Here is an 11,528-nt window from a genome sequence, read left to right on the forward strand (position 1 = left end):
ACGTTTTGTCTCAGATCAAATCATACCTGTGAAACCCGACGCATGCATCATTGATTTCTTCAACGAGGTAGATAAACTGATTTGCTAAGTTCGTTGAAACCACCTTAAAACTATTTGTTACTCTCTCTATATATATATTGTGAACCATATAGGGAGATCACTCGCAGCCTCATATGTTTGTTCCCTGGTTCGGACGACCCGTGGGGATCATGTCCTTGTCAGAATGTGATTTCACATTTGGAAGAGTCATCGTCTCTGATCAGCCTGGGGACTACAAGGGCTCTCTCAAGCTGTCACTCTCTCCCGGGTAAAGAGTTGATCTTTCAATATGATTATCATCATCAATCAAAATTACAATTTGGTTGTTTTGAAACAGATCGGTTCTTGTGGTGGAAGGCAAATCAGCAGATCTTGCTAAGTTTGCGATTCACTCAACCCGAAAGCAGAGGATTCTCATCACATTCACCAAATCTCAGCCGGGAAACGGACATAACTGGAGTCCACCACCACCACCGCTTAGCAGATCGCCGAATCATCATCATCATCATCATCATCANNACCGTCAGCCAAAACATTACCCTGTTGTTATGCCTACCAGCACAACCGGTGTATTGCCCACGCCAAACAAAGGAGCTGTTCAGCCGGTTTTTATAGCACCTTCCCCTCCAATGCCGTTCCCAGGTGGTGGTGGTGTCGTGGCAGGAGCAACGAGCTGGCCACTGTTACCTCATGCACGACACCAGGCGCCACCACAGCCACGAGTGCCCATCCCTGGAACTGGTGTCTTCCTCCCACCCGGCTCAGCTCAAGAACAGGTAGTAGTACAAGGATCCACAGAGAAATCCAATGACCGCAGCGAGAACAACTCTGCAGAAGGAAAGATGGAGATGAAGACGACGAAAGAGGAAGCTTTGTAACGGATACGCTGCAGAGGAGTGCGATGGCAGTAGCAGTCAGGGTCGGATCTATTAAACAAAAGTTAGGGAGATTTTTCAATTTCTTCTTTCATATATATATTTTTGAATTGAATGCTAAAGATTTATTGAAAACGAAAACTCCTTTGGTTTATATTTACAAATGCTTCTTCAAATAGAAAATTAAAACGGATCTTTTCCTATTTCTATCTATGGTTTGACATTGGTCTTGTAGAAAACCATTATCCAAGTCCCCATCTAGCTCTGATTATTTCCAGTCCTTTGTATAGAAGAAAATCTGTTTCTAATCAGATTCGATGGAGGTGATGATTTCTCCCCCATGCCTTCTTCCATTTCTCTCCATCTATAATCCATGGATTGTGGACTGAAACACATATCTGAGTGTAAACATGGGTATATTATCAAGTTGTTTGATCCATGATCCTTCCCACCAGAACCGACCATACATTAGTGAAACCATTACCCAGCAGACCGCTTGCGAGATTCTGCCATACTTTCACTGAGTAATTACACTAAAAAAATAATTGACCTCACGTCTACAATGGATCATTACAAAGAACACTGACTGATCCTCCTTCACACTGTTGCATTCTAGCCATGTTAGAAATGCAAATTTTGCAGTTGAAAAATAAAACCAAACCCCTTATCAGCTCCCATGTTGTCTTTGATGAGAATTTTATTCTTGAATTTACCTTCACTAACTTTCCACTAACCCATATCATCCTCCTGAAATGCGTTTTCTCTACATTTCTCAGTCTCATCCTCTATTTGATTCATAATCGACAGTCTATGCATCTTCTATGTAATCTCAGAGCTTCATCAGCTCTGGCAGTTGCTTGTATTCCCAGATCAATATAACCCCTCGATCCCACAACATCCAACATACATCCCAAAGGCGACCATTTTCCAATTTCTTCCTTAATTACACACAAGTTCAGTCATTGGCCCCCTATTAATCATGTCTTTGACCACGTTCCATGTTCTTTTGTTTCTTACTTTCAAACAAAACAAATAATTGAACAAATCCAATTTATATCTTTAAGATATTAACTCTATTTGTTGCATTAATGCACACATTTACTATATTAATCTTTAGTGTTCTTATGAATATTCTCAGTAAATAATCATAATTGAGGCTTAATATGTTTCTTACTTTCTCTGACATTGACTAAAGTGGTCTTTGAAATTTTTATTATAAGCAAGAGAGATTGGAAGAGCATATGTTCATTTACAATCAATCTTTAAACATCAATTCTCATTGGTTTGGTTAAATCAAGCAATCATTAAGAGTTAGTCTAATAATTATCTAAGCACTTTAACATCAATTCCCAAACCCATGAGTCTTATTTGCTCTTACTGATTGGAAGTTTTAGTTGTTGTTCTTGTTTGCTTTTGTTACTTAAATCACAAACTCATTTCCTTGATTGCACTTAAATTAAGATGATGACTTATATTCCTATTGCTTGAAACACTTAGGAGTGAATTGACATCATTCTGTACTACTTTGATCTTAAGATTAAGTAAAATCCTTATCAAGACATAGATGAACAAAAAATTTAACTTTTAATCAATACATTATAGCTAGAAAACAAAAATATTAATGCATAAGAAAATAAATGATAACAAATAGAACCATACATTATTCAGTATCAGTGATTTTTTGTGGCTTTTCTGCCAACAAACTTAAAGTTACATTTGTTTTCTGAAAATGTATTAAAAATCATAATATTATGAGAAAGTATAGATTTAAAATTTATGCACATATATTGTTATCTTTTTGTCTTATATGCATATTTTTTGTATAGATATTTGTATATAAACTGATTCCGGTAAGATTTATTTCTTGATTCGCCACTGGTAACAGTGACAATAAACATATTTGTTAGCTGAAATGAATGAGAAAATACCGAGAAAAACGAGAGAGAAGATGAAATCTGGAGCAGAAGTTTTTTGAACTGTAAAAAGAGTGGCAAGTTCTATGAGAGAAGTCGTTTTTTTGCCACTTCAGAAATTGTTTTCTTAGGAAAGACGGAAGAAGACCAAAACAAAACAATTACTTTATCATTTCCATTAATATTTCTCTCTCGTTTCAGTTACCCTTCTATTTTCGTATATAAAACTGATTTAGAATTCGAAAGCTTAAGATGTGAATCATTAGGACTTATGTTTTGGGTGATTTGGGTCCCAAGGACCATACCGTGGTTTGTTTTGATCCTTTCTCCATCCTAGTAAGTCCATAACATGTTAGAAATGATATCATATTTATTTTGGAATATAAATTTGAATGAGTAAAAAATGGTCTTAAAAGTTACAATCATATGTGAGAGATCCATGTCTTGTGAACTACTCATCCATACTCAATCCACAACATAGGGTCGTATTCATGCCAATTCCTTTAACCACATATTATGTTTTATCGTGTTATCGTATAAATCCAACATTTCTATGTATCATATCTATAACATCTATCTTATTAAAACAGAAACATTCTATTAGACCTAACATTTATTTTGTAAGTTTTTAAATTAAATACACTTTTATACTTTATAGTTAAACCTACATTAAATCACTATTGTTATTTTTTTATACTACTATCCATGTTTCCAAACAATATACTTATTTCTTTATACTACTATCAATGTTTCCAAACAATATACTTTTTATACTACTATCAATGTTTCCAAACAATACAATAATTTATCTTAGTTATTTTATACTGCAAAATAATGAACTTTAAAATTTGGATTATAAGATTACAAATTATGAAACAATTACAATTTAAATCAAATTAGATTACATATCGGTCATCCATCAGTTCAATCGGTTAGTCTCGGGTTTTAGTAATTTTTTTTAATATGGATAATTTAAAAACCAAAATTGAATTGTCAGATCTCCGGATTAACCGTATAATCACAATCGGGTTGAATTTAAAAAAACTGCTTTAAATGCAAAAATATTTTAAATATACACTCTTTTAAAAATACCAAAATATTTATTAAGTTATTAGTGAAATTTTTCATCGTAAAATATTCCGCGCTTCTAAAGCGCGGGTCAAGATCTAGTGATGATTAAAGAGAATCTGTGCATAGGACAAAATATATGTGACATAAGTATAGTCTAATCATTTTTTTGTCTGGTTAATTATGGTATTACAAATTATGAAAATATTACATAGATGATAATATAGTCGATAATTCTATCTGTTTTGCGAGGATTCACGTCTGACTGCATCACCCTAAACCGTCCTATGAGATCTATTTCTGATAGTATTTGTTGCGCCATGCTGAAAATCTCTTATAAATATTTTCTCCAAATTTTCTGCATGATTCGTCTTTTACGGAAATTAAAATCCAGACTTCTTAGTGTAGAAACTGCGTCGTCCCAGATTTGAATCTCATATCTGAGTGTAGAAGCCTTTAAACTTTTGCAACTAAACCACGATGCTTTCACTGTCTAATATAAGAATCAGACCCACAGGAACTTACTGTTTAGACAAGGTTCTGGGGAAACTTGTAAATCAAGTTGTATAAGAATTAAGTAAATTGACATTACCTAAATGAAAAGTAAAATGACTAAAGAGTCTGAGATTATACATTTATGCAATAAAGAATTTTCTTGACTTTTATTTCGGGTTGATAGATACGTTATGACCTGATATGAAAATTCAACGAAATATGAAATTAAGACATTGCATCATAATTTATAAACAATGTGGTCACGATTCAATTATGTTTGGGATTTCATTATGTTTTAGGATGCGAAATAAAGCGCCTCCTTGTAAGTCTTCCAATGATGCAAAACGTTTCCAGAAACATCATAAAACACGACACGAAGTTCGGCCTCCGAAATGTCAACCGACATGAATCCTTGTCCGTCGTAGTAAAACTTCAGCTCTTCTGGATCCAAGTGGTTCACGTCACCTTTCCAAGCCTTTGATCCACCTCCACTCGTCATAAACTGTATTTTACTATTTACAACAAAAAAATGTTGTTTGGTGATACTATGATAAGCTAGATTTAGTTTTGTTCATATACTATAAAATATTTTTTATTACTAATAAACTAATTGGTTTTTCCATAAAAATGAAAAATAAATTATAATCTTAAGATTGATTACCTCTCCACACTGCTTATGTGTTCTAAGCAATGATCATGTCCGTTTACGTAGAGATCCACTTCATTCGCCTAATAAATAAAGAAGAAAAAACTCGTTAGATCCATGTCATCTATAATTATTGGCGCATTATTCACGTGCATGTAACGAAAACTTTATAATATTTCATTAATTTTGGTACGTGAAGAATAGGCAAAAGCTGCTTCTCCAATTCAATGGTGTTCCTGTGGTGGCCTGCGCTTTTGATCGGGTGGTGACCAATCACTATTTTCCACTTTGCAGTTGACTCTTTCAATGCCACATCCACTTCCTATGTAGTTAATATCATAAAAGCTTTGGTTAGTCACTCGTAAAATATTATAACGTTTAATTCGCAATATGATTTAGCTGATGAATAACTTATACAAGAATTACAGTGAAATTGCATTAGCAGATTTTAATTTACGAGATTACCTTTAAGAGATTGTTCAGATATCTCTGTCTGGGTAATACGCCTCTCCAGTCATAGACATGCTTATTTGGTTGGACAAAGTATTTATCAACGAATGGAGTTGTGTCGACGAACAAAAACTCCACGATCTCTACAGTGGAAATAAAAGATATAGTTCAATAAAAACAACAGGAGAGTTAATAGGCTGTTTTAAAAAAAAATTAAGAAATTATATGTCTAATTACCGGCATTAACAACGAAAGATCTCATGCAGACCCATCTTTTGTCCAAAGCCCTTAGCATAGGGCTAAGTTGTGCCTCTACATCACCTCTATAGTCATGGTTTCCTAAAACTATAAGATACAAAATATACAAGTTTTACACAATGGATCACATATTGTGGGACAGTTAAGTTTTATGATTAGTGATTAAATGACATAACTTAAAATATACTAGTTACTTACCAGTATACCAAGGCTTTTGCAAGCTCGACGCGTTATAAATGTTGGTGAAAGAATCTTGAAATGCAGAATCGTCCAAGCCAAGTAACCCATTGTCATAAAAATTATCTCCGGTTGAGATTACAAAATCTATATTTAACTTTTCTCCAGTTTCTCCCATCTGTTAAAGTTTGTAACGAACTAATTTGGTTAGTTATAGCAAATTTGAAATAACAGTGGTAATTATATGACTGCTCACATAAACGAAAACGTCCTGGAATCACATGAACATTTGTAAGTTAAAAGTTAAAACAGGTTTCGCCATAAGTGGCAAAGACTTGAGCCATTTTTCTTTTGTTAAAGCAGGTTTCGCCATGATTGGCAAAGACTTTATGTTTCTTTAAAAGGAATAGACTTGGTTTTGACGCCTCCACGTTCCTTTGTTTTCTTCTTGTAAAAGGCATTTTATGTCATATCACCTTTTTTAATCTATACTCTTTTCTTGTCATCTGAAAATTTTATCTTCACCATATTTGGCTTCCTATTTTTTTTTTTTTTTTTTTTTTTGATATCTCTGGTGTCTGGGCAGCCACTTTCCCAAATATCCCCTGAATGGGTCCAGCGCCCCAGCAGTAAGGATGTTAAATCGCTGTGGCCGGGTTTCGAAGCTGGGTGGCGGGCACCTCAGCCGAGGTTCCATTACCACCAGGCTACGAAGCCCGGTTGCTTCCTATTTTTTTTGTTCTACTTTCTAGGAAATATACCAATTAATTAACAAAACATCAAACTAGATGTATAAGCAAAAATAAAATGTATTGCTAAGTTCTTAGGTAAACTGAATATATGGTTTTCTAGAATTGCTATCTATATATGATACTCAAATATAATAATACAAAATATAAAGTGACGCATTTAAATGAATAAGTCTGGTCCTCTTATTAAATATACACGAAGAGGCATGTATATTTGTACAAGATAGATGTCACCTGAAGAGCTACGTTGGACTGATTATAGGAGCCTCCCCTTCCCCAGTCTCCGATGACGAGAAATCTTACTATACCATCGGGTTTCGCTGGCTGCAGTAGCCTCTTGAGCTCCGCCGTGGAACTATGGGCGGAGAAAATAAAAATCAAATAAAAAACATGAAATATGAAGTTCATAGGTTTGTATTTTAAAGAAGCCATTGGGAGACTGAAAAAGAAGAAGCTAAAAGAGGAAGAAGATAATGTGTGGTGGGTTCTGTTGTGTTAAGCTTCTTTTTATAAGTAGGCTAAACTGGAGAAGAGAAACATATACAAAATTAATTAATCTTTATAATTTTGATGAAAAAAAAATCTTCATAATTTTGAAAAAAAACTGTATGGTTTTGAATAGAGACAATGGGCATGTGTACACCAGGCATTGTCCATGAAATAGACTATTTTCCACGTTTCTCATTTATTTAAGCGTATTTTATTTGACATTTCCATTTGAAGACAATATAATTGATACGTTGGGTTATCCACAGTATCAAGTGTAACCAATACACGAAAGACACGATGCCATAACTTAAAACAAAAGGTAATGATCTAAAAAACAATCCAGTAAAAATGTATTTGTTTTGCTTGTTTTCTTTCAAATCCAAACAATTTTTTTTTTTGAACAAAAATCCAAACAATTTGTTATCGAGTGATTTTCTATCGTTTATAAATTTTACACTACAAAAGCTTATATATAAAAAAATCTAAGATCTATATTATTATTATATTATATTAAAAGATTCTGTGATTTGTGAGCTGGGACAAATTTAACATATGAAGGATACATATAAGTTTGGCCAAATTAGCTCAATATACAAATATACGTTGGTAATTGCAGAACCATGTAATGTTTTTATGAATTTGCAAGATTGGTAGGAGTGTGGTGGGTAAAAATTCAATTGTGCCCTTGGCGTTTGCTGACAGACCTAGCAAAACAACAACAAAACAGATAAAAAAAAACAGAAAACACGAAGAGGCTTTTTTTTTTTTTGAAACTGAAATTAATTTGGGTTTGTGTTTTTTTCTTGTGTCTTAATCGAATCATTATCCTTGAGAGTTTCTGCGTCTTCAATTGTTATATATCGAGAGGCTGTATTTCTTCCTCACCAAAAAAACTCAACTTTCAGATTTATCATAAGTTCCACCATTTCTCATAACAACCAAACACAGAAAAAATATAGACAAGATAAAACAACAACAAAACAAAAACAAAACAAAACAAAACACCAAAACTCCTTTCCCAGCAAATGCAATACCAGAACAGATCGAACATCCAAATAAAGATAAAATCAAAGAAAAGAACAAGAAGAAGAAAGATGTGGTTTCATAGAGCTTGGATAATTCTTTTTAGCTACACACGTTTTTCTCTGTTCTAGACTTTTAATGCATTGTGAAATCGAGAGAGACAGAAATGAAAGAGAGAAGAGAGAAAAATAAAAGAGAAACTTTTAATGACGGTCCTACACATATGTCTAACTATAGGGGTATAGTGGTATTAAAAAATTATGTACAGTTGTATAGTCATTTACCTAATAAATTTTCTTTTCATAGTTATCTAGTGCAATTGCCCTTTGTTACAAATTCGATTTACCAAAATACGACACAAAAGTTAGCTTCACTAAAAAATACTACATGGTATGGGGAGGGTTATAAAAATACATATTGTTAGTCTGTCTTTTCGTTGCTGCTAGCTGTAGGCCGTAGCCGACAAAATCGACAATCCATTGTTTCCCAACTTGTGGGGACTTTAACAACATGAACCACGATTTCATTTATTATTTTTTGTTGAGCCACATTCTTGTTGACTAGAAACATAATCTACCGTTATGGAGTAGTTGCGTTATAATTTCCAAAATTATTTTTTTTGGTAAAATGTTAAGATTTATATCATTTTCTGATTTTTAATGTTGATACAACTTATTTAAGAAACAGAAACAACTCAAACTCAAGAAGCAAAGAGAAACAAAAGGGGGAAAAAGAGGGAAGCTCTTCAAGGTGGCCGGTAGAAACAAAAGGGAAAATAATAATTTCCAAAATTATTATCATACAAACAAATAATTTGTTATAAGAGCAATTTACTAAGGAACTGCGTTTACAAAAAAAAAATAGTTTAGGAACTAACCAAAAAAACGGAGCTGGTATTATTTTATTGGGTGAATGCGTTGTCATACAGTACAGGACATCTTAGATAATTGCTAAACTACACATGCGGCCATACCACTGTGTTTGAAAGATAATTCAATTATTAGGCTCAGTCACATTATTCATGTGGTTGTGACGAAAACTTCCAAAATTCCCCAATTGTCGTTGAACAATCCATTGCGTATGACTAGCTAAATATCATTTTCTTGTCAACCTTTTTTTTTTCTCTTTTTACGGAGAATTTTACAATAGTTGAGGAAACCTGAAAACAAATTAGAAAACCATACACATTATTTTACATTTAACTTAAAGAACAGAAAAAAATCCATTATGCAAAGTATTGTTCAGTTTATAAATGTTATTACTGTATGAGAAGACGAACTGAAATGAATAGCGGCCCAGGCTTGCAAGTCGAGGCCCAGTACCTAATCGACAAGTGGACAAGCGATTCATAAAATGAGATCTCCACTTCGTATTTCTTCTCGACCAGTTCCGTCCGGATATATGATTAAAGTACTAGGATTATGTGATACTTGGGTGTGAGTTTTGATCGAATTTTTCTAAGGATTTAATTTATGGTGCCTATACTTGGGATCATCATGGGCCAAAACGGATATTTCAAGGAAGTGCGGAGACTCTCAACAGCTCGTATACCAAAAGGAAGATTCTGTCTTTACATTATTACATTACATACACTCTTCGGTTTGCGGCTCTGAACCAGACTAACCGGTTACATAACTAAGTCTATGAAGCATCGGTTAACGGAGATTGAATGGAATCAAAAGATTTGTTGACAAATTGGTCACCGTGTGTGTGTGTACACTCTGAGTTATTGAATTTTTTTTGACAGACTTTAGTCTTTAGGATATATTAATAGAAGAGTAGAAAAATGATGACTGTTGCTTTGCTTCAAGATTTTTTTTTTTCTAAATGTGAATGTGTGACCGGGATAAAATTTATTTAAAATCCGTGAAAGTCGAAAATAGCCCTGTCTAAATGAAAGAATTATATAAAGCTACCCCCTGAATATATATATATATATATATATTCCACGCGTTGACCCTAAGTTGCTAAATCAGCCGGTCCATTCTCTCCGAAGCTCTTCTTCAGTCGTGACTGTGAGTCTGTGACTACTGACTACTCACTTAAGGTATCATCTTCTTCTTCTCTTTCAATAAAGACTAGAGCTTTCATCAATTCACCACTGCCCTTCTAGTGGGTTGCTGTTCGATTCGTAATCTAACCAGTGTTTCTCGTATTTCTGGAATATGGACCTGTGTGTGTGTTCTGAACTAGTTACTAGATCTTGCAAGTTCTTAGGGCTTCTGATCACATTGTAAATGGCTGAGTAGAAATAAAATTTGTTTGATTTGGTTTCAGATGCTTCAGATTGCTTTGTATTTGTCATGTGGTGCTACAGCTTGTTACCTCTGGGGCCGTAGAATTAAAGGGTCTGTCTTTCCCCCCCCCCCAACCCTTTTATGGATTTTTGAAATGCACATTTTATGAATCGATATGTGTGTTTGTGTTTCTGCGCTGTGTGTGCAGGAAAGCTGACTCTTATAACAGTATTACCCGTGTGGCAGACATCAAATGTCTAGGTAATGTTTTTCTGCTTTATATAGTTCAGATCTCTTTGTTACTATTTATGTATTATAATTTGGTTTCAGATTTCTACAAATGTAATGAACCCTCTCTCTCTCTCTCTCTCTCTCTCTCTCTCTACTCAGATGATTTGCTGAAAGAGAAAGCCACGAATCTCCTTGCTGTTGTGTCCGGAAAAGTTGCTTCTGCAACGCCCTTTAACTGCAAACATGATGATAATGATTCTTCTTCGGGTGATGTTTTTGAGGCTAAGGTATAAAAAAAGATTTGTCTTTTTTTTCTTCTTGTAAAGTTGTCATCTTCATAATCACACTCTGTCCTGGTGGGTGTGGTCTTTCAGTTCGAAATGGGGTATGAGACCAAGTTGGACGATGATGGTGGTCTGATAAACAAGTGTCATAACTTTCTGTTTCAGATCAAGGATACTCCTTGGTATCTTGTAAGTTACAATCCCTCCTCCAATACCCTTCTTTTTTTGTTGACTTTTAAGCTCACCCTTTCAATCCTTCACACTATTTAGGAAGACGGTACTGGTATGGTGAAAGTAGTGAGAGCTGAACTTGCTGATGGATATATTGATATTCTGAAACCGCAATTTGATATGTCGTCAATGATTGAAATCTTTCAGAGGTTTCAAAACCCCCAAGAAGGCTCTAAGGTGCTCCTATTGTTCTCTCAATTCATTTGCTTTTCTTTTGTTGTCTTTCTCTGTTTCTTCACCCCCCTCTTCCATTGGGTTGGAACTTGGAACCAACAATGTGATGTTCTTTTTTTTTCTTCTTTAGGTGATCTGTCGTGGTGCTCTCGATACTGGTACCTCCTTAACCATTGTTGGCGAGGTAAA

At 34.4% G+C, this 11,528-nt stretch overlaps 3 protein-coding genes across 3 annotated transcripts; 2 read left to right on the forward strand and 1 right to left on the reverse strand.

The window, feature by feature from the left end:
• Positions 1-6: 6 nt before the first annotated feature.
• Positions 7-1,117, forward strand: LOC130506485 (RNA demethylase ALKBH10B-like). The gene is made up of 3 exons (XM_057001141.1): positions 7-67; positions 153-307; positions 377-1,117. The coding sequence occupies exons 2-3, from the start codon at positions 174-176 to the stop codon at positions 915-917; spliced, it is 675 nt and encodes a 224-aa protein (XP_056857121.1). The 5' UTR covers positions 7-67; positions 153-173; the 3' UTR covers positions 918-1,117.
• Positions 1,118-4,538: 3,421 nt separating this feature from the next.
• On the reverse strand, positions 4,539-7,164 carry LOC130506483 (purple acid phosphatase 3-like). The gene is made up of 7 exons (XM_057001139.1): positions 6,905-7,164; positions 5,943-6,099; positions 5,724-5,831; positions 5,502-5,629; positions 5,230-5,358; positions 5,052-5,119; positions 4,539-4,902 (listed from the first exon to the last, which is right to left on the reverse strand). Exons 1-7 carry the CDS (start codon positions 7,100-7,102, stop codon positions 4,686-4,688), a joined length of 1,005 nt encoding a protein of 334 aa, XP_056857119.1. The 5' UTR covers positions 7,103-7,164; the 3' UTR covers positions 4,539-4,685.
• Positions 7,165-10,134: 2,970 nt separating this feature from the next.
• On the forward strand, positions 10,135-11,523 carry LOC130506484 (E3 ubiquitin-protein ligase SP1-like; the record flags this gene model as incomplete). The annotated part of the gene is made up of 7 exons (XM_057001140.1): positions 10,135-10,229; positions 10,460-10,530; positions 10,628-10,680; positions 10,810-10,937; positions 11,025-11,123; positions 11,205-11,342; positions 11,470-11,523. Coding segments are annotated over exons 2-7 (543 nt in total), but the record flags the coding sequence as incomplete, so codon positions are not given.
• Positions 11,524-11,528: the final 5 nt, after the last annotated feature.

This window comes from Raphanus sativus, unplaced genomic scaffold, assembly GCF_000801105.2.
Source record: "Raphanus sativus cultivar WK10039 unplaced genomic scaffold, ASM80110v3 Scaffold3293, whole genome shotgun sequence".
Taxonomy (NCBI): domain Eukaryota; kingdom Viridiplantae; phylum Streptophyta; class Magnoliopsida; order Brassicales; family Brassicaceae; genus Raphanus; species Raphanus sativus.

Bases quoted from the DNA above. Each gene is read 5' to 3' on its own strand.
- LOC130506483 (XM_057001139.1), bottom strand. From the start codon at position 7,102: ATGGCTTCTTTAAAATACAAACCTATGAACTTCATATTTCATGTTTTT. The intron at 5,630-5,723 runs GTAATTAGACAT...TTTCCACTGTAG, and splicing joins ATCTTTCGTTGTTAATGCCG to AGATCGTGGAGTTTTTGTTC. The intron at 4,903-5,051 runs GTAATCAATCTT...TGTTGTAAATAG, and splicing joins CACATAAGCAGTGTGGAGAG to TAAAATACAGTTTATGACGA.